This window comes from Osmia bicornis, chromosome 2, assembly GCF_907164935.1.
Source record: "Osmia bicornis bicornis chromosome 2, iOsmBic2.1, whole genome shotgun sequence".
In the NCBI taxonomy this organism is placed as follows: domain Eukaryota; kingdom Metazoa; phylum Arthropoda; class Insecta; order Hymenoptera; family Megachilidae; genus Osmia; species Osmia bicornis.
This window is the reverse complement of record NC_060217.1, coordinates 2,299,759-2,323,098: the sequence shown is the minus strand read 5'-3', so window position 1 is coordinate 2,323,098 and position 23,340 is coordinate 2,299,759. Positions and strand designations below refer to the sequence as shown.

Here is a 23,340-nt window from a genome sequence, read left to right as displayed (position 1 = left end):
AAAAGTATACACCTCATAATAAATATTTCAATTTTTATATTGTAGATTAATTATATATAAAGATAAATGCACAAATTTTGTCTAGTAATTTTGTATTCAAATTGTGTACATACATACATGCGTATATACGCTAGTATCTTCAAAATGTTAAGAGTGGCACAGACAAAAATTGTTTTGTGAAAATGGGATACAAGATGTTATTTGTGGAGGTTATATGAATAAGGATTGGTTTTCTGAAATATAAACTAGCATTAGAAATATGGAGCATTCCAACAATCCTCAAGAGCAGAATTTTCGACAAAATTTTACACTTTTTGGTGAACCAATTATTAAAACACGATGTCAAAGGAATGCTTTGATATCTGGCATTTCTGGAGGTATATTATCTGGATTAGTAGCATTTTTATTCACAAGTCAACCGAGACGATCAGTGTACATAGGATTTGGCGGATATTTAGCAATAACGTTTTGTATGACTTGTTATTGTACATATGACGAATATTCATTGCGAAAACAAGCAAGACTTATTAAGAAAGCTATATATGAAATAAATACATCAAAAAAAGGTTCTGAATCCAGTAATTCAAGCCTAAAAGTTGAAGATGCTTAATAATGAAATATTTTTTGAATAAAAAGTGCTACAGACTTGTATGTAATCTTCATATAAAGAATACATAATAGGTGTAATAGTACAAATTTATATGAACCAAGTATTTTGCAATTTTAGTTCTATAAATATATTACAATTAAAAGTAAAATAATACGGACTTGTGTTAATTTTTTCACTTACAATTTTAATTTTATAAATTAGGTCACTCCCACATAAGAAGTGCGTGTATGTACAATATCAATCATAGTGTCCGTTCGTCTAGTGTATTTTGTAATTTCAAATAAATCATTGAAATTCTAATTTATTGAATATTCGAAAGCTTTTATCAGATGATTATTTTAATTACTTTAACGCTTTTATTAAATAATTAGATTTATGATATTTCTTGCGGTTAAACTTGGACTCCAAAGTCAGTGCTTTTTCACTAGACGAACGGACACTATGATTGATATTATATGTAATTTAAATCGGAATGTCCCTAGATTTGGAAAAATTTTTTTCCGTTACAGACAGTGCGCGAATCTCAAATGTTTTCCAATGCAGTATCTCTATTTGATATTCATTTATTACCATATACTCTAGCCTTGAACATAATATATCTTATCTACTATAAAATATTTATTTCACACACTGTTCACCGTTTGATAAATTATCAACAGATATGTAAGAATGAAAAGGTCAACTCAAATAAGACTACAGAAAGCAATATATTTATACTTATACTGAATAACACACGATAATGTTTCTGAAAACAATTTTATTTCATAGAAATCCGAATTATTGTGATCGTTGGAACTACATTCTTTAACGTTGGTGTTACATCATAGTAAGATGGATTTATCTAACGGCATTATCTGGTATTACAGTTTACAAATAAGGAAACTTGTATTATCAATTACTCTGTGCTTAGAAAAGAAATGGTGTATACATATAAAAACGAGTAATGCTCTTGTTAATAGGAACATTATTTAACTGGATTTAAATATAAAAGCACAATGGAAAAAGTTAAAACATTGTAACTTCACAGATAAATGCATTATATACCAATTATGTAACACTCACTATGAACTTCAGAAATGCAAATACTCACGAAATTGCTTTCCTTAGATACTAAAATGCAAATAGTACACACAGAAGAAACTATTTTATGAAACTTTCCATACATATGTTTAACTGTGCCATACCATTTAATACCATTTAAAGGAGGAATATTGCATGGAAGAATGTGGATCTAGAATTATTTTCACTTGTTTTGTATTCAATGTCAATATATGATAAATGCATTCCATATAGAGGGTAAGTAATGATTAAGTAAAATTGAACAACTTTGTACTAAAAGAAAAAAAAGAGATAGAGAGAAAAACGGAGAGAACAGTGCTAGTGAAATCTAATCTGTAGTGTATTCCAACCTTAATTATTTGTAATAAAAAAACAATACAATACAAATAATTTGTTGTACCAGTTTGTAAAAGTTGTACATTTCTCTTAATGTAAAACTAAATCCAGCGTTAAAGAACAATGATGATGATCAGGATGAATGAGTCATACAATAAAGACAGCAACAGTTGTATGCGACAGCTAAATAAAAATTCAGCATTAGAGTATCTAGTTAAACAATCTACAATTCTCCACAGTCGGCTACCACGATTTTTTTGGAAGTTTTTCCACTTTGAGATCCCATTCCCTCTAACTGAAATGAGAAAAACAAATATCTCTTTTATTTATTATAAAAAATAATATGTGAAGTAAATCCAATATATTACTCAAATTTTGTTGAATTATGTAACATCTATTAAGTTGAATAACATGAAGATTAATACGTTATTTTAATGTTAAGAAAGAAAAAGAAATTTAAAATTACATACTTTTCTAACAACATCCATTCCTTCAACAACTTTTCCAAACACGACATGTTTGCCATCCAGCCAACTAGTTTTGGCACTGGTGATGAAGAATTGACTACCATTGGTATTTGGACCAGCATTTGCCATAGAAAGGATACCAGGTTCAGTATGTTTCAGGACAAAGTTTTCATCGTCAAACTTTGAACCATAGATGGATTCTCCACCAGTGCCATTATGGTTAGTGAAATCACCTCCTTGGCACATAAAGTTTGGGATCACTCTATGGAAGCTGCTTCCTTTGTAACCATAGCCCTTTTCACCAGTACACAGAGCTCGGAAATTTTCTGCAGTTTTTGGAACAACATCATTCCTCAACTAAAAATAATTTATTAATTTCTAAAAATTTGCATACATATTTAATTTTATATGAATATAAATTACAATTAACCTTGGAAACTGATAGATCATATAAATTATTCTGATGAGATTGTATAACTGAACTATAAGTAGCTCTAATTTTATTTAATAATATATGTTTATTGATTGAAAAATAATTAAATTTAGAAAGCTGTAAAACTAAATATAACAGCAGGTTTGTTTTTAGCAAATATAGATTTTTACGTCTAGTTTCATTTTACTTATATCTTTTTTCATTTAAACCGAACTATTTAAAAATTACTATTTTTTTTTACATTAAGTACACTATGATAAGTTATTACAATGATCAATAAAAATAATTTTGCAATTACGTCTTAAAGTTTCACCTGCGTAAGATACGTAATCGAACGTATCAGCGACAATCAGCGAATGGAAAATTTTACGGTTCAGTAGAAATTCCAAAGTCGGAAACGAAGCACCGAACTAGTTTCCACTGCCTCTTACCGCGTCAAATGGAAAAAAATAATCATCGTATGCGTACAATACAACAATTTTCAGGGGATAATTAAATAATTACTATTTTAATAAGAATTCAGGTCGAAAATTGAGTCGCATAACCGGCTTTTAAGAAAATTCAAGATGGCCAATCACGCCGGGATTCTAACGACAATGTGTTTAAAAGATGAAAACCATATTAATTGAAACGAATTTTCACCTACCTCCATCACGATACGTCCCACAGGCTTGGTGTCTGCAGTCATATCAAAGAAAACACGTGGTAAACCCATTTTTTCGGCAACAGCAGCAAATGTTCGTGACACCAATGTAAAAGACGGTCGTCTTGGCCGGGCGGTGGCTCCCAAATGGTTCAAATGGCTGAAGGTCGAATCAATTGACAGCCGGCAGATCGATCTCAACGCCATGTTCCGAGTGTTACTCTCTCAAAAATCAATTTCAAACAACTTAATCGTTCTATATCGTTCTGTAATGGAATTAATATTATGTTTTCCAAATAATCAATTATTATTTTATAGTATTATTATGTAATAAAACGATGATTTTCTGTTTAACATCGACAGTTATTGAGCGACATGTGTGTTTTCTGCTTTTGACCAATCTAATACGGTATTTCTAGCGATCGTACTAAGTAACCAATCACGTACGACTTTTTAAAGTATATAAGTACGTGCATCGGATCTAACGGAAGGAACATTTAAATTACGAAAAAAAAATGAAGTCATTTAAAATAACAAATTATATAAATTATCACAGTTTAAAAATGTATTTTGTGTAGCAATTTATCCTTATATACTTAATATATTGTTATACCTTATTAAATAAAGAATACGTTTTGGGCATATTTCCTTCATAACCTAATCAATATTGCTTTGCGTTTTATCGTAAGCGTTATCATTGATTTACATACTGTTATTTATGGTATCAAAAACATGTATATTTTATGTACTGTTGGATTGTTATTATTTATAATATTTCTCTTTGGAATTTAGATTATGTAAAATAAAGTTTTATTCTATAATATAAGTAGATCATGCAATTATACTACTAATGTTATACACTTATTTGACATAACCAAAGGATGTTATGTCATGCACTGCCTTGGATCTTGATAATCTTGATTGTGGACCAATCATGATTCTGTTCAATTTCATTGTGCATCTGCGCCGGATATGACGTTTCAAAATTACCATTGCAACTACTGCCGCAACGAATAAAATACAGAACGTTTAATTCTCACAGCGGGATCATCAAATTATTTTATGTTTAACCGGCTGATTCTTCTATTAATAGTGAAACATACTTCTAATGCAAATATACGAATTAAATGTAGGGAATTGGAAAATATCAGCATTCGATAGAAAAATAATTCAGTTTTTCACTAAATTTAATTTGACAAGAAAACTTTTCTATAGGGCTCTGACACATACAACATAATCAAATTAAAAGTTTTAATACTTTTCACGAATTACTAACAACAAATTAGTAAATTAAATGCTGAAGCAAATTTGAATTAACATTTATTTAATGAAAAATCACAATAAAAAAATGCTATTCTGAATTTAAAATTTAATTTATTTCCTGCATAGAGCTGTATTTGAGCTTAGTAGTTATAGCCGAAAAGATGGCGCCTGAATGAAGGACGCTCAATTAAGAGTACTCGAGACTTTGTTAAAGTTGTATTGTTAATAATATTACATATTTCATAAAAAATGAGTAACCTTTCGCCATTTGGAGGTGGTAAAAACCCACCGTGGGTTCGTAATGCAGGTAAATCAATTGCATTATTAAAATATGCTCCTTATCGTCGTTCCGTGTGCAAGTCAACAACGTTGCCAAATTTCTGTTATAATTTACATGAGCGAATGAATATATTTACAAAATGTTTCTTAGCAATGATTTATATATTTTCAAAGTATTAAAAAATAATTCATCATTTCTGTTCTAAAATACTGGGTACAGACATGTTTTCTTACGAGCAGAAAGCATTCAAAGTACCTCCATCTCTTTACAATTACCATTGAATTTTCTTTCTCTTTTTCTTAAATAAATTTTATATAAAATCTTAATAATTTATGTTTATAAATATATAAATAACAAACGCCTCTATTTTAATTTTGTTAGATATTTTTACACTCATTTGTTCATCCGTATTGAAAATGGAAATCTCTTATTATATGTATCATTTAAGTTGCATAATAAATTTATAATGCATTGTTTTAAAAGTATTCAAGATTATTTTCTACACATATTTGGCACATATTTTATTTTTAATTCTACATAGGACAGGGAATTCAAAATATTCAACAACAAATGTTAGGTCAAGCAATGGGTAGTATAGGTGGACAGCCTATGGTTCAATATCAGCAACAAACTCAACAAGTTTATCAGCAAAGTTTAGGATTGCAACAGGTCAGTTGATAAAATGTATTATTAAATTGTATAAATAGTATCTATTTTCTTATACAAAAATTTAGGTAGATTATTTGCTATTAAACAATTTATTAATAGGTCTTTAATAACATATGTTTTATAAAATAGCCCAATATAACAATGGCTTCAATGGCAACCCTTGGATCAAACTTACCATCTGGTATAGCTGGACAATTGTATCCACAAGTTGCCACTGTTTCTTATCCACCGCCAAGAGCATTAAACACAAATGCATTTCAACCATCTGTTGCTGGTGTACCACAACAAGTACAACAAAATGTACCTTCATCGTCTACTAAGCAGAGAGTATTTACTGGCACGGTGACTCAAGTATATGATAATTTCGGTTTTGTAGATGAAGATGTGTTCTTTCAAACAAAGTAATTAAATTATATTTCAATCACACAACGAGCTCGATATCTGTGATATACATCGTTAAAATATTTTGATTTCAGTGCATGCGTCAAAGGATCCAACCCAGTTGTTGGTGATCGGGTACTTGTAGAAGCGTCGTACAATCCATCTATGCCATTTAAATGGAGCGCTACTAGGATACAAGTACTCCCTATGGGAAACAATAATAGTAATACTAATACGCAACAGAGTAATCAAACCTCTCGTCAACAGCAGCAACAGCAACAGCCGCAACAAAGTCGTACCTCAGGAACCTATAATGCTGTGCCTCCGCCTGCTGAAAATGCTAATAATAGGTAATTAATACAAATTTATATTACAGAAATATTGTTTACTTACAATGATGGGATTTTTAATAGATTTGCAACTAGCGCGACGAGTGCCAATACAGCTAGTAATCGTAATAAAATTGGAAGAGTAAGAGAAAGATCTCCCCGTGAACGAAAAAATGAAGAGGAAGAGATTGAACGAAAGAGACGCCGCGAGGAAAGAATCAGAGAACGCGAGAAAAAGGAGGAACGTAGTCCATCGAGAACTAGGAGAAGTAAATCTCCAAGACCACGGCGACGTACTAGAGTTGTACCACGTTACATGGTACAAATACCGAAAATAGCTCTCGATCTGTAAGCGTATTTGTCTTGACTGATAAGATATTTACAACATTTTATCATTTACTCAATTTTATAATTATAATTCTAGACCTGAAGCAGATGTACTTGAGATAAGGAGACGTTACCAGAATATGTATATTCCTAGTGACTTCTTTTCTACTAATTTCCGATGGGTTGATGCTTTTCCACCGCATATGCCATTTACTCTTAATAAGCCATGCTCTTTTCATGTGATGCATAAGGACATTGATCCTTGTACTGAAAATACAGCGGTGTTAGAACCTTCGGATGCCGATTATCTCTTCTCTGCGAAGGTTTGTTACATTTTTTTTGAAATGATTAATTATAAAATACTTTACGTTCAAATTTCCTGTATGCTGTAGGTTATGCTGATATCTATGCCTGCCATGGAAGAGATATATAAACGATGTTGCGGTGTATCCGAGGATAGAGATCCAGATCGTGATTATGTACATCCTACACGTTTAATAAATTTCTTGGTAGGCTTACGAGGTAAAAATGAGACAATGGCAATCGGTGGGCCATGGAGTCCTTCATTGGATGGTCCTAATCCTGAAAAGGATCCATCGGTTTTAATCAGGACAGCAGTGAGGACTTGTAAAGCGCTTACAGGGATAGATCTCTCCAGCTGCACCCAGTGGTACGATTCCTAAAATACTTTATATCATTTTTCTTTTCAATGTAGTTTAAAGCACTTCATCGAAAGAGTAACGTGATGCTATTTAATATCTCTGTCCATTACTGTTTCATTGCTTGCCAATATTATAATCGAGTTAAAGATTACCGTGAAAGCTAAAAAAAAAAAGTTGAAAGATTTTGGACTCGTCGACTCCACATTGTATAAATGTATAGTACATATTCTTTGACGATACGTTACTTAATTATGTTGAAGATTATGGGAGAAAATGTTATAGTATTAAGAAATATCCGGCAGGTGTACCATCTGTGAACTTCTAATACGAGTTCTGACTTGATAACCTAAGGTTGTAGCTTAGGCAAAACAGAGGAGGTATGTATTTTGTTGAATACACAAGTGATCGATGGAGATTGCTGCACTGGATCCTGTATCGAGCACCCAGATGATGATATAGAAGCGGTCAGGGGCATCACTATTGTTCTGTGGATCCATGTGACTCCCTACTAAAGTTGTGCTTTATCAAAATGGTCTACGATTGTGCGCTATGTGTGGCTTTGTATGCAGAGTGTGCGGGCTTAACGAACAAGCGAACAAAAACGAACACTTAGCATATAAGGCAAAGCTAAGCGGCATTAACCTGAGTTGACGTTTGGGTATTGTTTTTCCTTGCGGCACAGGTACCGCTTCCTGGAACTCTACTACAGACGTGCAGAAACGACCCACAAGTCGGGGCGAGTGGTGCCCTCTCGCGTTGAAACCGTCATACTATTTCTCCCAGATGTATGGAGCTGTGTACCTACCAAATTGGAATGGGACGGTCTACAACTCAGCTATAAGAAACAACTGGAACGAAAATTGCTGCGTGCCACCTCTAGCCCCGACGATTCGGATGCTGCCAATGACACTGATGAGGCTGCCGTCGCTGATCAAAAGGCACTGCCAACATCATCCCATATATTACTTTTACCTTTTTATTACATTATATAATCGTGAAACTGTTTTCCTACCATTACTAAACTGGATTTTCAATATAGGCTCTACTTGCTCATTGATCCTATATCTTCAAGTATTTATTGATTATTCAATATTCTTTTGAATTTCATTTCAATGCTTTATTTTATAGAACGTTAAAGTAGTCAACTTCTGTACTTTGCTATTTTCATTTTCATTATGAAGTTATTCACTTTTTTGATAACAGAAAGTCATAATAATTTGATAACATGAATAATGTTGTAATTTCAATGAAAACGATAACTCGGTGGTACAAGAATTCTTATTTATTCAATGTAATGCTGTACTAAGAGTCTAAAAATGATGCTCATTGTAGCTTATTAATTACAGTATCTCGGAAGGTTTAAATATAATATAATGAAGATCAATGAGTAATGTATTGCAAGTATTCCCTTAGCCACTGGCAGTCACATTGCATTAACAAGAGAAGCAAGCAAGCCTAGCTCGGAGAAGAGCGCAGCTGAGCCATTCCCCCCCCTTTTCCTGATTACCTTCACCATCATTGATAAATCATTTCAAAAGTATCATTTGATAATCGTTGTATACAACATTATTGATATTATCCATAACCTATCAACCACACAGACACCAGAGCCAGGACACTATGAGAATCTAGCAGTTACTTGAGTCATACTTGAAGGTCATCGTGAATGAAGAACTGTATATATCATTGCAATTGCGAGAGTGGTAAAATTAGAGAATGGTGAAAGAATGAAGAGGGAGTGGTTTCGTTTCGTTATATAGGGGCTGCTTCTGTTTTGTAGTTTTCTGTCATGTTCAAAACTTCTGTAACGTAATGTACAATTTCTTCTTTTCAGGAAGATCCAGTGCCGGAGAAGAAGGACCCCACTCATTATTCTGAACTGGATCCAAAGTCTATGAATGTCAGTTTTACTACAACCTACTCGCCTCATGTTTTATTGATATTTATATTTATGTTACAATTTTTTTTACACAGGTAAATGAATTACGTCAGGAATTAGCTGCCCGTAATTTAAATTGCAAAGGTTTGAAATCCCAGCTGCTTGCAAGATTAACAAAAGCAGCGACTTTAGAACAAGCTAAAGAAGAAGGACGGCAGGATGATATTGAAGAGAATGAAAAAGACGTTTCACCTTCACCGAAAGAAGAGGAGGATAAAAAATTTAGAGACAAAGATGTGAGGTTTCTTTCTCATAGAATTTAAAACATTAACGTGAATAACTAATGTATTCATTTTTGTAACGTTTATGTTCAGCATGATGAAGACAGAAGAAAACTTTGTGAACGTGAACGGATAGCGCTTGAAAAACGATACACGTTACCAGAATCGTCCCATATTATCGTCCATCCTTCCAGAATGGCGAAAAGTGGAAAATTTGATTGCACTGTTATGTCTTTGAGTGTACTTTTGGATTACAGGCCAGAAGATACAAAGGTAATAAAACTTGGAAGTTCGTGTAATTCTACAATATCAAAATTTTTAAGAGACTTAGCCAACCCCAGAAGAATATTCTAGTTATATCAATGCGTATAATCAATTTTCATTTAATTTTTGTTCAGGAACATTCTTTCGAAGTATCGTTGTTCGCGGAACTCTTTAACGAGATGCTGATGCGAGATTTCGGTTTCCGCATTTATCGAGCATTGTGCAGTCTTCCTGAGAAACCCAAAGAAAAAGACGAAGATAAGAAGAAGGATAAAAAGGATGATAAGAGAGATGAGAAAAAAGATGATAAAAGAAAGGATGACGATAAACGTTGTAGGAAAGATGAAAGGAAGGACGAGAAAAGAAGAGAGGGAAGTAAAGATAAAAAGGACGAGAAAGATGCGAAAAGTAAAACAGACGATAGGGATAGAGATAAAGAAAAGAATGACGATGATGACGACGATGAAGAAGATGAATCTGATGTAATTATTTTTCTATACTGATATCCCTGAATTTTTTTTTAAACTTTATATGATAACTGTATTTTGTAGGATGACGATTCAGTTAAAGATGGTAGAAGAGACAGAGATAAGGATGGAAGAAAGAGGAAAACGAAACTGTACACGCACGATCCTTATCTCTTACTATCTTTCGTTTATTTTGATCAAACTCATTGCGGATATATATTCGACAAAGATATAGAAGAACTTATTTATACTTTAGGATTGAATTTATCAAGAGCTCAAGTTCGTAAATTAGTACAAAAGGTTGTAACCAGAGATTCTTTACACTACCGTAAATTAACAGATAGATCAAGAGACGATGATCCAAAAGAAGAGAAGAAAGACGATAAGGAAACGGATAAGAATGATTCCGCTAAGGAAGACTACGAAGAAGATATATTGCGTTCATTGGCACTTGGTACACTTATTAATTTTGATATTATATACCGTCATTTTAGTACAACATTAGCATTTTCAATTTTTTTATTATTTTTTATAGGAAATAAAAAATTGTTACCAGTATTTGTCGGAAGTGGCCCACCGTCGAAGAGGGCACGAAGAGAAGATTCACTTGCGGATCAGTCTGAGGAATCAACTATACCAGAAGGTTTCGTTATGTATAAGGGTTCTTTAGTGGATGTAGAAAAACTTGTTAGTCAATTGAAAAGATCGGAGAAGGCTCGGTTAGACACCGAGGAACGTATGATGGAGTTACAGCACGAGCTTTCAATAGTGAACGAAAAATCTGCAAAACAGACAAATAATATTAAAGCTCTTTCGGAAGACTTAAAAATATACAAAGACAAATTAAGGAATACGGATGAAAAGCTCAAGAAAGTTTCGGTAAGTATTTTTTGTAAATCTTTAAAGAACACGTTAACATTTCGCTTTTTTTTTATAGGCTGAGTGCTTGTCATATCTTACTGCAGTAAAAAACATGTATCATATAGCAGCAAAAATGATGCAATCTGATACCAAAAAAGTGGAGATTGTAGAGATACAAGATGAAAAGGTTGGTGAAGTAAACGGATCAGAAATTGAAACAAAATTTAAAACCGACACGAGATGGGGAGATAACAAAGTTCCGATAAAAAAAGAATTCATAGAAACAGATAAGGACAAGAAATGCGACAATAAAATATCAATCAAGAAAGAAATTACAGAAATTGATAAGGAAAAGAAGTAAAATATAAAATACACTGTTTATTTATTGTAAAAGATGTTGACGCACTCGTATAAAATTCTAAGTATATTAATAACAAAGAATGACAAACGTGTTTAGCGATGACAGCACTCAAAGTGAATGGGAAAGGTTTACCCGTATGAAAGTAAAATGACTAAAGACTCTGTTTTATAACTTTTTTCACTTAGTGACAATATGTGGTAAACTATTTCTGTTAGAAATAAGAATTGTTCAGTTAACATAAATGAATGAATAATGCAGTTATTAAAACAAATCATTACATTGCAGTTTTTCACATAAATTAATCAAATTTTATGCAAATAGACAAAATTTCGTGAAACTTTTTAAATACTGATGTAACTGTCATTTGCCATAAAGTGCCAGATATTAATAGACAAGTATGTACTGTAATTTCAAAATAAGTTTACGTTTAACATCATTAAGGTGTGATTATTAAAATATTTTCAGATTTTCTGGATAACTAATTCTTTTGCTTTCTATACTTCGTTTCGTGATAAACTGTGATTTATAAAAAAAAAATATATATATATTAATCACACAGTAAATCTTTATCTTGGATGGATTATATTTAGAATTACAATGTTAATGTTGTTGCTTTTGTGTATGAATTATACCAATTACGCCGATAATTCTTGAGTGGCCTTAGGATAAATTGAATTTATCATAGGCATTCTTGAAAGCAACAATTGATTAACATATTTGATAGCAGCAGTGTATTTCTATTATGTTATCAATGTATTTATTACTTTGTACACAGAAGACCGCATGGCAAAATAAAGCTTTCACACAATATGCATCAACTGTAAGATATACGGTAATAATTAATGGGATATCGTTAGCATTGTTTTTCTTGCGCTACTTAAAGGAAATTTTATCTGTTCTGTATTTTGTGTAACTGCTGTAAATACTTTTGCAAGAACGGTACCTAAGAGTAATTTGAACACCAAAGTATTTGTAGACAATTTAGTATCACATGAATATTATACATAAGAAACAATAATTTATTTAAAAAAAAAAATTGTAAAAATAGCATTATATATATATTATATATCAACTCTTTTATATACATACTTTCTGTTGATACTATCCCAGCGTAAATTTTACATGTTAGTAATGACTCGAACATAGTAGAAAGATGAGTGCTTATGATGTCCCTCATTTTTTGAACGCATTACTCATGACATGAATACAATCTGAACGAAGAAAAACGTGTTTACATTAATTGTCTTATGTGTTCCATGATCAAACAACATACAATGCCAAGGATATTATTTTGTACATACTCTATTATAAACAAAATCTTTTGTAGCTTATAAAATTGCATCCATGTCATTATTACGCTAAAAACATATTAATAGATGTAAAATTATAAACAACTGTATATTGAAATATGATTTCTGAAAATTGTAAAATTACTTCCTTGGCAAGTGATGATCTGAAATTTGAAAATATATATCAGCAAAAAAATAATAAATTTTTAACACTCCGTGCGATTTTTGTTTACCTATGAATTACTAATTCTTTTTCATTATTTTCACTTTGAAATATTACAACCTTTTCACTTTAAAGAAATTTGTTAAATGATGAAACAAAATACTAAGACAGGTGAAAATAATGTATTGAAAAATTTCATTAATTATCCTACTATATTTAAGACCACAGAAAGAACGTACTTATACATACAATTTACAAATTAAAACAAGGTTTATTTATTACAGGTTGTAACATATCGATGCTTCTATTTAATTACAAGTGAAAGCTTTCATTTGTACATATTTAAAATAAGGTTGCTATTTTATTAAAATCTAATTGTTCTTAGTTTACTGAATATAAAATATTTCACATGTATAACAAAGCTTTTTAGTCATTTCAGTTAAGAGTTCATTGGGTAACTCAATAACTGATCAATTGATATTTGAATGTGCATGCTGAAATTTGATGTCTTATTGGAGGTTTATGGCAACTAAATATACAAGAAAACATTTTTTGGAATGTAATGCAATATAAAATACAATGATCCCAAATATTTCTATGCTTCCTATAAAGATACCACCAGCTTAAAAGATTATCTTTAGATATGCTATATGTTATAAAATTTTTGTATACATTCATGTTAATCTTTTATATTAAATTATAGGATAGAATTGGACTGAATGAAGGTAATTAAAGGAATAAAAAAGTATTCTAAAATAGCAGTCTGTTATTAAAAATTTCTTCTAGTTATATCAGCCTGTTTCATTATGAAAGTGACACACCTATTAAATTTCACAATACACAAAATTACTTTATATTTTTAATTTGCTTTTATTATATCATTTTACAAATTAAAGTATGATTAATAGAATGTACAACATATATGTGAGATATTTAGTATCTCCTGATATCAATTAAACAATTATAGACTTATTTTTTTTTTTTTTTTTAGGAAGCTTTAATATTAATTAATTCATCATGTAACAGAAAGTGCAAAACTGTTACCACTACCAACCAATGTCATTAATATTTATTGTCTTATTTATCATTTTATGTAAATGACTACATTGCAATTTTACAAATCATGTTTAAAAAATAACTATCTGAAATATAATTGAATAATTACCTCTCATGTTCACTGATTCAGGAGACTCTAAATAGGGTATTAGTGTAGACTGAAACAATTTAATAGCACCGAATATGATCTTATAAGTTAGCCACAAAATAAATTATAAGTAACATAAAATACAAAAGAAAATTTACAACAGTACCCTGATTTTAATAGTTACAGGTAACTGCTGAAATCAGGGCTAGTACTGGAAAGTATTATTTAGCATTGAAAATTTGTACATTGATCAAATGAGTAAATAATACAATACAATTGCGTTCATTGATTAAAAATTTTGAAATGATGACTAATGTTTGTGATATTTAATAGCATGGATTATTCCTCTATCTTGTGTCTCTACAGTAAGTACAGAATTGTAAAAGAATATAATGTACATTTTAAAAATGCTACACTACAATGTTACACTATAATGTAATTATATATGGCATAATAGCATAATATACACTATGCAGTACACACACAGTAAATTACATATAGTGTATTATACTATATCATACACTATATACAATGTACACACAGTGTATAATTGCAAGTGTAGTATATATTGTGAATTATACATAGAGTACTGTATATGTGTACCTTATATACTTTAGATTTAGCTGACTTCTCAAGTTAAAAAAAAAAATGTGTACGTGTACACACTGTAATTTTTACACAATATCTGTAACCAATAAATGTGATTAATATCAACTAAAAAATTTGTAGAAAAGAAGATAACTGGATATTCTTTATAATATCACAAACATTGTTCGAAGTTTAACTGAAAATTAAAACTATATTACACATTAAAATTTGATCAGCTAGAACTCAATGAATAATTTACAATTAAAAATGAATTTATACAACTCTTTCAGTCCGTTACACAAAAAGAATTCAGTGATCTCGTTTTGAGTATGATAAAATGAGCGATATCTTTTATAGATGAGATGAGAAAAAAATCAAAAATGAAATATAAACCTTAAAAAATAGGAACTTATAAATTGCCCTTAACTCTTAACACATGATTTGTACATTATTCCTTCAATTTAACTGTAGTTTAAGATATTTTACCAATGAAAAATATCTGCAAAAAAAATTCTACAAAATTTTCTTCAAATGATATTTCATAGATCAATAAAATAAATTGACAAAAGAAACTAATATACAATTGAATTGAAATTAAATTGAACTTAAGGTACGTAATATAATTACGTCTTGTGCGATCTGCCTGTTGAGGTTACCGCCCTCGTTGATCGTGTTATGAGAACTGGTGTTGCAAGCTTTCTACTTGTTGGAATACATGATTTAGTAGGACTTCCTTCTGTTTTTATGTCGTTCTGTTCCGTACCGTTCGATTCAATGGATTTCGAGTCCTTTAATTTCAGAATTTTACCGTTCGACGAATTACTATCTACCGTCGATTTATCTATATGCCCGTTTCGACGATGCGAGGTTTCTTCTTGACGAGATTTTATTGTACGCGGTATACGATCGGTCGACTTACGAAGGCTTCTGTTACTAGTAAGCTGTTCTCCAAGTAATGTAGGACGGTGCTGATCCCAGGAATCACTCCATCTGTGTATGAAACAGTAATATTGCATCTTTTGTACTTAGAAATTCATGTTGCTAATTGATCTAATGCAGATATATTTTCTTTACTCCGCCTCAAATTTTAAGACTTTTCTATCATTGGGGTGAGTCTAAAGTTCAGCAAACATTTCCATGTCTTTTAAAGTGGTTTACTGTATTTCAAAATCATTATTGTTAAGTTACATTACAGAAAATGAGTATAAACTTACCCGAGGTAACTATCAAAGGCAGCATGAAACATTATTAATTGTGAATCTATTATAATCTTAAAACCATTTATTTAAGGAAAAGGAAACTATTTAATTGTACTTTTCAACTGATCATATATTCATAAATTTATGTTACATGCCATGATAGAATAATTAAGATACTCTGAAATCAAATTACATATTTTATACCATGTACTATTAAAGTTGCGATTCGAACTGTTAAGATGTTAAATTTTAGTTTAATATAGGTTTTAGTCGTTAGATAGGATTTGCATAAGAATCAGCAGAAAAGTAAAGTAGAAGCAACACTATCTTTTAGCATGCAAGAGAATTGTTATTATCTAATCATCAAAGTAATATTAATGTACAAAAGATGCATTATTATAAAGGCGTTTAAGGCTGAAAGAAGCAAATATCCTAATATTAAGTCACACAAACTGACCGATTCTACCTTCCCGATCCGGAAGCTGTTTCACAGGGAATCACCAGAGATTAGTAATGACCAGACCAGCAAGAACAATACATTATTTATGACAAATTTCATGTAAATAAAAAGAAATCACCATTTATATTTGCAAGCATGGCAAATCAAAACACTTTTCAGAATTGTTACCTTCTTTCATTGATGTGTATAAAATTACTCAATTACAGTTGTAGACATTCTTAAGGTGAATTTTTAATTCATTAAATAGTTACTAATTTATTGGATAAGTTGGCTGAGATTTGCCATTGCCTCTACTGTACGGGATAACTATAATACCATATCATAAATATTTATTACTACCTTATTAATAATTTATCGTTTAGTATGACTATCCTGATATAGACAGAGTTAGGTTTAAATAGATTTTGTAGATAAAAATCAAGTGACAAAAGAATCTCACCTAATTAGAGGCCACATAGCGTCGTCCTGTGGGGGTGTTTGCACCAGTGAAGGTCCCGCCGACACTGGACGTGTCTGTACCCATAAATTAAACGTGCAATAAATAAACAGTATATAAGTTTTAACCTCGAGTACGCTTTGTTGAGATTGGATTACATAAAGGTACCTTTTCCGTTTGCGTAGCTGCGTTACAAGTATCTGGATTAACATTATTATGGTTACTTGCTAAAGCACATGTTTGGCCATCATTGCCATTAGGTCCTTGAAGTTTTGATATTTGGAACTGTGGAGTATAAAATTTTGTATAATGGAACCCTGATTCTAAGATATCGTGAGACATTCTATCTTACAAACTTTTTACCTGTAATACTTGTATAGTTCTATCTCTGTCTTCCACTTGGCCTTGCAAAAACACAACCTGTCTACGTAAATCAGCCAATTCATCCGCGATGCTATTACCTCCACTTCCTGGAGAGGTACTCACATCGGCGGTGTTCCCTTCGTTCAGGTTGTAGAAGAGACCATTCTAAAAATTTTGCGAACTTCTTTTACCCTGAGCTTTTGCGTTTACAATATTTATTAGGGATAAGTGAGGTAAAAGTGTTGAATAAATATAGAAGGAAATTAAAAATAATGTAAAGTGATATTACTAACCTTCATAGAATTATCGAATGGGTTGAGAGTTTCTGTCTGTAGAGACAACATAGATCGCATTATTCATTATAAATTATAGTATCTGCATAACTAAGATTTTTTCTAGGGCGGGCCAGGTCCCTAAGGCTTATTAACAGTGTCAGAATAATTAAGATTTTGAAATTTTATAATCTTAGAACGCTGAAGGAGCCAAGCCCACCCTGGGCCTTTACAAAATATTACAAGATATTACTATTACACATAATATACAATAAGCAACAATAAAATAACGTATGCAATTAAACAACATAAATATAACATACCCTCGTCAAACCGTTCTCTTCTGACTTGAAGATAAAATCATGGTTGATGACAATAATGAAAAGAACAAAACAGAAGAATTGCGTGTTAATGAAGAAGCATAACATCAACACACGTGTGTGTATGATACAAATTAAAAGAACGTGTTTTATAAATAAAATTATAAATTTAATTATGAAACAAGCTTTAACATTGATTTATATAAATACGTGTATGTAAAAATATTATAGTACCTCCTGAAGTACCCGTTTCAGTTTCAAAAGCATTGTTTTAATCGAAACAATGTCTTGAAACATGTGTTGATACGTATTACGATCAACTCGGAGACTTCCTTCATCTCCAGAATCGAGACTCGGTGAATGGACCTAAAAAATTAATTATTTAGTCAATTAGTAATTATATGAATTTAATGGCTGGCTGTTCGTAACAGAAAATAATGATGAAAACTGAAATTTGAAAAAATTACTCACATTTCTCGATGTTCTCAAAGGACTGGAAAATTGTCGATTACGTAAGTTATCCACAGAACGTGGTGTATCAGTAACTGATCTGTTTCGCCATACCTTTGTCGTCTTATCGCACTCGTTTCTGAAACAAAATAGAGCAGAAAGTCAGTACAAGCATAATAAAAGAATGATAAAAAAATGAATGGTCCTTTGATTCAAGCAGAATTGCGTTATTGTATCACAATTAAAAACAGTAATAATTTACAATTATAAAAATAATAATTATCTCTTCCTGTAATTAAATTATTTACAACGTGTTTCCTTTGCGTTTAAAATTCTTCCAATTTCCATCTGCAAAATATACTAATTTTTTAAAACGAATCATCGTTAGAAGAAACGAAACTACCTTGCAACGTTTGATTTCAAAGAAGGGTTGACGATATTAATGGGGTTGCTGGAGGCTTTACGTTGTCTTGGTACCGGTGAACCGATCGTTGGTGTCGAACTTTCTGAAGATAATCCAGAATCAAGACCATCTTCGCAATGTTCACTCGACACGAGTCTAGATTCGTGTTTTGTATTTCCGCTTGGTGCGTGAGATCTTCCGGTTAAGGTAGTTCGTTTTTTGGCACCCCTTGACCCTTCGGGTATCGACGATGCCATTACACTCAATTAACCACATCGAGTCACTTATGAATGTTAATTATTTCTCCTCGATTTTCAACATATTTTTCTTTATCGCCAAATCACCTGATTGATCTACGATTTTATAATACGGCTTTTGTGGACATTTTGATAAGGAAATTTATTTCTTCGATATTTATCTTTAATAACTGTAAGATACAATGGTATGAAGTAGTACTGCGAAGAAATCTATATTCCTAGAAATGGGCACACGGTTACACAGGCCATTGATTTTCAAAGAGTTACACATTTACATTTATTCCAGGTGCAGTTAGCTATAGCCGCTGAAATATAATTGTGATAAAAAAAGAATTCTATAAACAAGTCTCTATGTTTCCTTTCAAGGTAAAAAATGAAACAGATTCTTTACAATACAATGCACGATTGTAATTATCAAAAGGAAATTTCTTAATGAAAGAAAAGTTTAAATTTCAAGATTAATTATTTATATCCTTGATAAGTGAAGTGTTGGATATGTCCGACTATACATGGACATTTCTACTGTGAAGCTTAACATGTTAAGAATATGATAGGTTGATCTTCAAATGTAAATCCAACTTCCTCAGGAAAATAGCGATACCCCTGATACCCATCCTTCCCCGTAGGCATCGCCGGGGAGACTGCCGCTGTAGCGAAAGGGGTCCCCTATATATAGGCCTGCGGCGGATCACCACGCTTACGCGGGAAAATTTGAATTGACATATATTTGTTATATTGAATTTTATAATACGTGATCATTAAAAATTATATTATTTTGTATCTAAATTACTTTCAATATACTTAAAGTATATTCTTAGACGATATAAACGAGTTGTATTAATTAAAAATAATCTAGTACCCATTCATTGAGATACTTTCAAGAGGTCTGCCAGCGAAACTCTTCTCCAGACTTCGGTGAATTAAAAAGAATTAAAGTGTCCTTCAAAAGAGTTTCATACGTCTAATACGTTTAAATAGAAAGAACCTTAATTCCATGCTTTTTAATTAAAATTCCGTAGTCTGGTGTACACGAATAATATCTTCTTACGCAATAACAATTCCAACGAGTATGATTCACTATTTCAAGTGTTATTAAAAATAGAAGAATTCATATATTATTTTCATAAGTATTTATCACTGACAATCGAGTGCACAGTCAATTATCAATTTTTATTTCTAACAAAAAGTACCACGATACATTTTCAATCTCCGGTGTTATTTTTATAATACTTTGTTGCCGTCAACCACCAACCTCGATAAAACGAATCTGGATCATGAAAACAGGGTGTAAGGGAGGGAGGAAAGGGTAAAAGATCCATCAAGAACGTTCGGTGTCACGAAGGAAAAGCTGTCGGACGAACACGAAACATGGTTTCTTATCACGAACATACAATCCTGGCACAGATTTAAATAATTCATTCAATCCCCACTGTAGTTTGCGCAATGCGGTGTTATTCTGCGTTTATGGTGGCCACCGGTAAACCTTGAAATACCCATTGGCGGGAAACGGATCGGATCGTTTTCGAGAGCACGTGACAGACGAAATTTCTTTGCCAAAAAGCCGGTGTCCAACTGTTCGAAACGGTAGCAAAGCTACCCGGACATCCTCTTCTACGTCGCTCTTTCGCACTTGCGCAAACCGATTACGGCGTTGCGCTCGATATCCCAAGGATTGCGCTAAAGGAGAAGGGGAGGATTCCATGGGATGGCGGGTAAACGAAATTGTTGAAAATTCAACCAACGTGTCTTATTGCTTTCTAATTTTTTAATTAATAAAGAATCTTAAAATTCATATTCTGTTTATAAATGTTTGCTTGTATTTTTTTTTTAAATTTCGTATACCCAGGGGATTAATCTCTGATTCAAGAATCTAACATTTTACCACCCCCGCTACTTATACTATCCACATGGAACGATATAAAATTGAATACACGTTGACATAGAAAATTCGAAAAATTATACCAAATATCTCAACCTTGAAATTTTTGTATTCTTTCAGATTTGCCTCGCCAATGGAGCAAACGATCAATACTTTTGCTCTTCTGCTCTTTCGACCCCTTGACTACATAGCGTTTGGCGTCTCTTCTAGCCAATTCCCTCTCTTTTCCACCTGGAGGACAGACGGTGATTTTCTCCCTCTACCAATTCGCTGCCAACTTTGTGAATTTATGTCGTCTCAATTTTCGCTTCCCGTCCAGACGGAATAGTAATATCCCGCCGCGTTTAAACGTTTTATGAGTCAATAACCTCACCCCGCAATCGGATTGAAATCGATCCGCAACAAACTTGAAATCCACTGATTCGTGACATACACGCAGGGTGTCCCATGCCATTTTGCCAAGATGTATCTTGAAAATGGTACAAGATAGAGAAGAATATAATTAAGAAAAATTAAATTGCACCGAATGGACCATCGCAGGAGACGCAACCGGAAATGGAGACGTTCCAAAGATTTCAAGGTAAATTTAATTTTTTACAATGAGATTGTATTTCTATAATTGCAAAAGAAAAATGGGAAATGTATGTTTGCTGAAAATACTGCAGACTGGTTCAGGAGTAACGAGTAATTAGCAATTAATGTCTGTAGCGTACTCGATCGATTAGCCGAGAGTGCAGACTCTCACAAGTCATTTCCACCCCAACGGCGGAAGTTCATCCCCCTGGCAATGCCCTTTCCCGAGGCAGACTGCTGAAAACCACTACCCTTTGCCAGAAAGTTTCGAAGGTTATACTGCTTGGAGTAACAAAAGTCCGCCGCATCCTGTATTTTACGGCCTCCATTAGCATATCATACATTTCTGGCTGGTTCGAACGAGAGTAAAACTGTGTGCTTTTCAGAGGAATCTTTTTGAGTAACATTCAAACGAACGATGTTTTTCAACGTTGAAAAGCCTGATTCGATCGCGAGCGTACTTGGTCGTTAGAGAGAGAAATAGAAAATTAGAAGTTCAATTCTGGATAAAGAAAGCAAAGCGAAGAATCGTTTAAAAAAAAGGAACGATAAAGGAAGAATATAAAGAAAAACTCGGTTAACTAGTGACGCTCTAATTAACGTCGAAATCGTTCCGCTTAGCATAAATTAATGCGTTCGTTATCCGCAGTATTTCGATTTCGCTACTAAAGAATCTAATGGTTCGAAGGAATACCGTTTTTCTTCTTGCAAGATGCATTAATAAAGTTTACGGTTACGTGTACTGTTATTGCGTGAAATTTAAAAAAATAAAAAATAAAAAGATAGGAGAACGGAATTATGAAATTCTTGTTAATAAAATTTAAGATTTCTGATAAAGATAATTCAGCATTATTTGGAAAAGACTTTTTCATGGTACTGAACTTTTCAAAATGGCATATAATTTGGTGTTCACGATGGCTATTATATTTCGCATTTCATTTAAACAAAAACGCTACCTTATGTATGTTTCTTTTCCTTCGTATATCAGAGAATACTATCGCCTGATTCATACAGGTTTCTCTAATTATACAACGCAATAGTAACTTCATAACATACTAGAGTAATTAACTAAGTTTCCTGGCGACTGTTACGTATGAAAGTATTAATACAACTTTCAAAATATAAAATGGAATTTTAAAAATTCTTCTTCTACTAAGAACTGCTAAAACTATGAAAAAACTACAAAGTGTAATGAAAATATTATTTTTTACAATACACACAAATACACGAGAATAATATTGCAAATATATTATACATTGCTTGGACTATTTACCCATTGGCGGTAGAAAGATTTGATCTTGAAGTGGTATTCTTCGTCACGGATGGTTCCTTCATTTTTTTTTTTCTTTCAATCTTCACAATTCTTTTCAGTAAATCAGAAACACCTCTCAAATCGTCCTCTATTGCTTCTCATTCAACTGCATTCTTTCAAGTCCAAGGATTATTCAGAATAGTTTTCTTAACGAGCAGCACAGGCGTACGATTAATTTAGGAAGTTTTTCAGCGTGCATCGCGATGAATTACGAAATAGCAGCGTTTACCACGTTGTTTTTCCTCCCGGAAGCAACCGGGGTTTATAATTGTTCGTTCGTTGCCTCTTTGAACCGGTCCCGGTACGATTCCCGAGGTTCACCTCGCTTTTCTCTCGCTTTTCCCACCGTTAGTGCCGTCTATTTACGATACTCCCTTCCGTTCTAGCGATTTCCTCTTCCTCGACGTTCCAACACTTCTCTTATCCCTTTTTTCACGTCGCTTTTCTACTTCTACGACTCGCTAAACGCCAGACGAGAGGCAAACTGCGAACGCTATTACCGTTCTCCTCGCGGTGTCAACCTCTAAATGGCTATACAGGGTGTTCAATTTTAACTTATAAACACAATTATCTACTAATGATTTGTTATTCGATAAAATGTAAAATTCTTTTACCAGCGTTAATGCACTGTACCTAAATTTTAAAAAATTTAGTAATATC

General features: G+C 32.3%; 4 protein-coding genes across 15 annotated transcripts in view; 2 read left to right on the top strand and 2 right to left on the bottom strand.

Annotated features, from left to right (window-relative positions):
* The first annotated feature begins 15 nt into the window (after nt 1-15).
* Nucleotides 16-767, top strand: LOC114874100 (cytochrome c oxidase assembly protein COX20, mitochondrial). Its single transcript, XM_029183051.2, has one exon. It carries the CDS (start codon nt 260-262, stop codon nt 608-610), a length of 351 nt encoding a protein of 116 aa, XP_029038884.1. The 5' UTR covers nt 16-259; the 3' UTR covers nt 611-767.
* Nucleotides 768-1,350: 583 nt separating this feature from the next.
* Nucleotides 1,351-3,921, bottom strand: LOC114874119 (peptidyl-prolyl cis-trans isomerase-like). Its single transcript, XM_029183085.2, has 3 exons — nt 3,552-3,921; nt 2,476-2,829; nt 1,351-2,300 (listed from the first exon to the last, which is right to left on the bottom strand). Exons 1-3 carry the CDS (start codon nt 3,753-3,755, stop codon nt 2,229-2,231), a joined length of 630 nt encoding a protein of 209 aa, XP_029038918.1. The 5' UTR covers nt 3,756-3,921; the 3' UTR covers nt 1,351-2,228.
* A 1,039-nt stretch (nt 3,922-4,960) lies between these two features.
* On the top strand, nt 4,961-13,080 carry LOC114874117 (cell division cycle and apoptosis regulator protein 1-like). Its single transcript, XM_029183074.2, has 15 exons — nt 4,961-5,118; nt 5,633-5,760; nt 5,890-6,161; nt 6,237-6,491; nt 6,555-6,818; nt 6,895-7,120; nt 7,190-7,467; nt 8,142-8,397; nt 9,294-9,359; nt 9,434-9,634; nt 9,713-9,892; nt 10,018-10,365; nt 10,435-10,804; nt 10,886-11,229; nt 11,288-13,080. The coding sequence occupies exons 1-15, from the start codon at nt 5,061-5,063 to the stop codon at nt 11,570-11,572; spliced, it is 3,531 nt and encodes a 1,176-aa protein (XP_029038907.1). The 5' UTR covers nt 4,961-5,060; the 3' UTR covers nt 11,573-13,080.
* A 137-nt stretch (nt 13,081-13,217) lies between these two features.
* LOC114874118 (putative mediator of RNA polymerase II transcription subunit 26) overlaps nt 13,218-23,340 on the bottom strand; it is a 28,625-nt gene continuing 18,502 nt past the window's right edge. For 5 of the 12 annotated variants that reach the window (XM_029183076.2, XM_029183075.2, XM_029183080.2 and 2 more), the window contains 8 exons: nt 18,278-18,395; nt 18,041-18,172; nt 17,810-17,833; nt 17,508-17,543; nt 17,215-17,379; nt 17,020-17,136; nt 16,855-16,928; nt 13,218-15,746 (listed from right to left, as the gene is read on the bottom strand). In XM_029183076.2, coding sequence (XP_029038909.2) covers nt 15,380-15,746; nt 16,855-16,928; nt 17,020-17,136; nt 17,215-17,379; nt 17,508-17,543; nt 17,810-17,833; nt 18,041-18,172; nt 18,278-18,395 — 1,033 coding nt within the window. In that variant the 3' untranslated portion in view covers nt 13,218-15,379. Of the gene's footprint in view, nt 15,747-15,970; nt 15,980-16,008; nt 16,479-16,583; nt 16,722-16,854; nt 16,929-17,019; nt 17,137-17,214; nt 17,380-17,507; nt 17,544-17,809; nt 17,834-18,040; nt 18,173-18,277; nt 18,396-23,340 lie in introns of those variants that run through there. The other 7 variants (XM_029183083.2, XM_046290106.1, XR_003789049.2 and 4 more) reach the window with 7 other exon arrangements.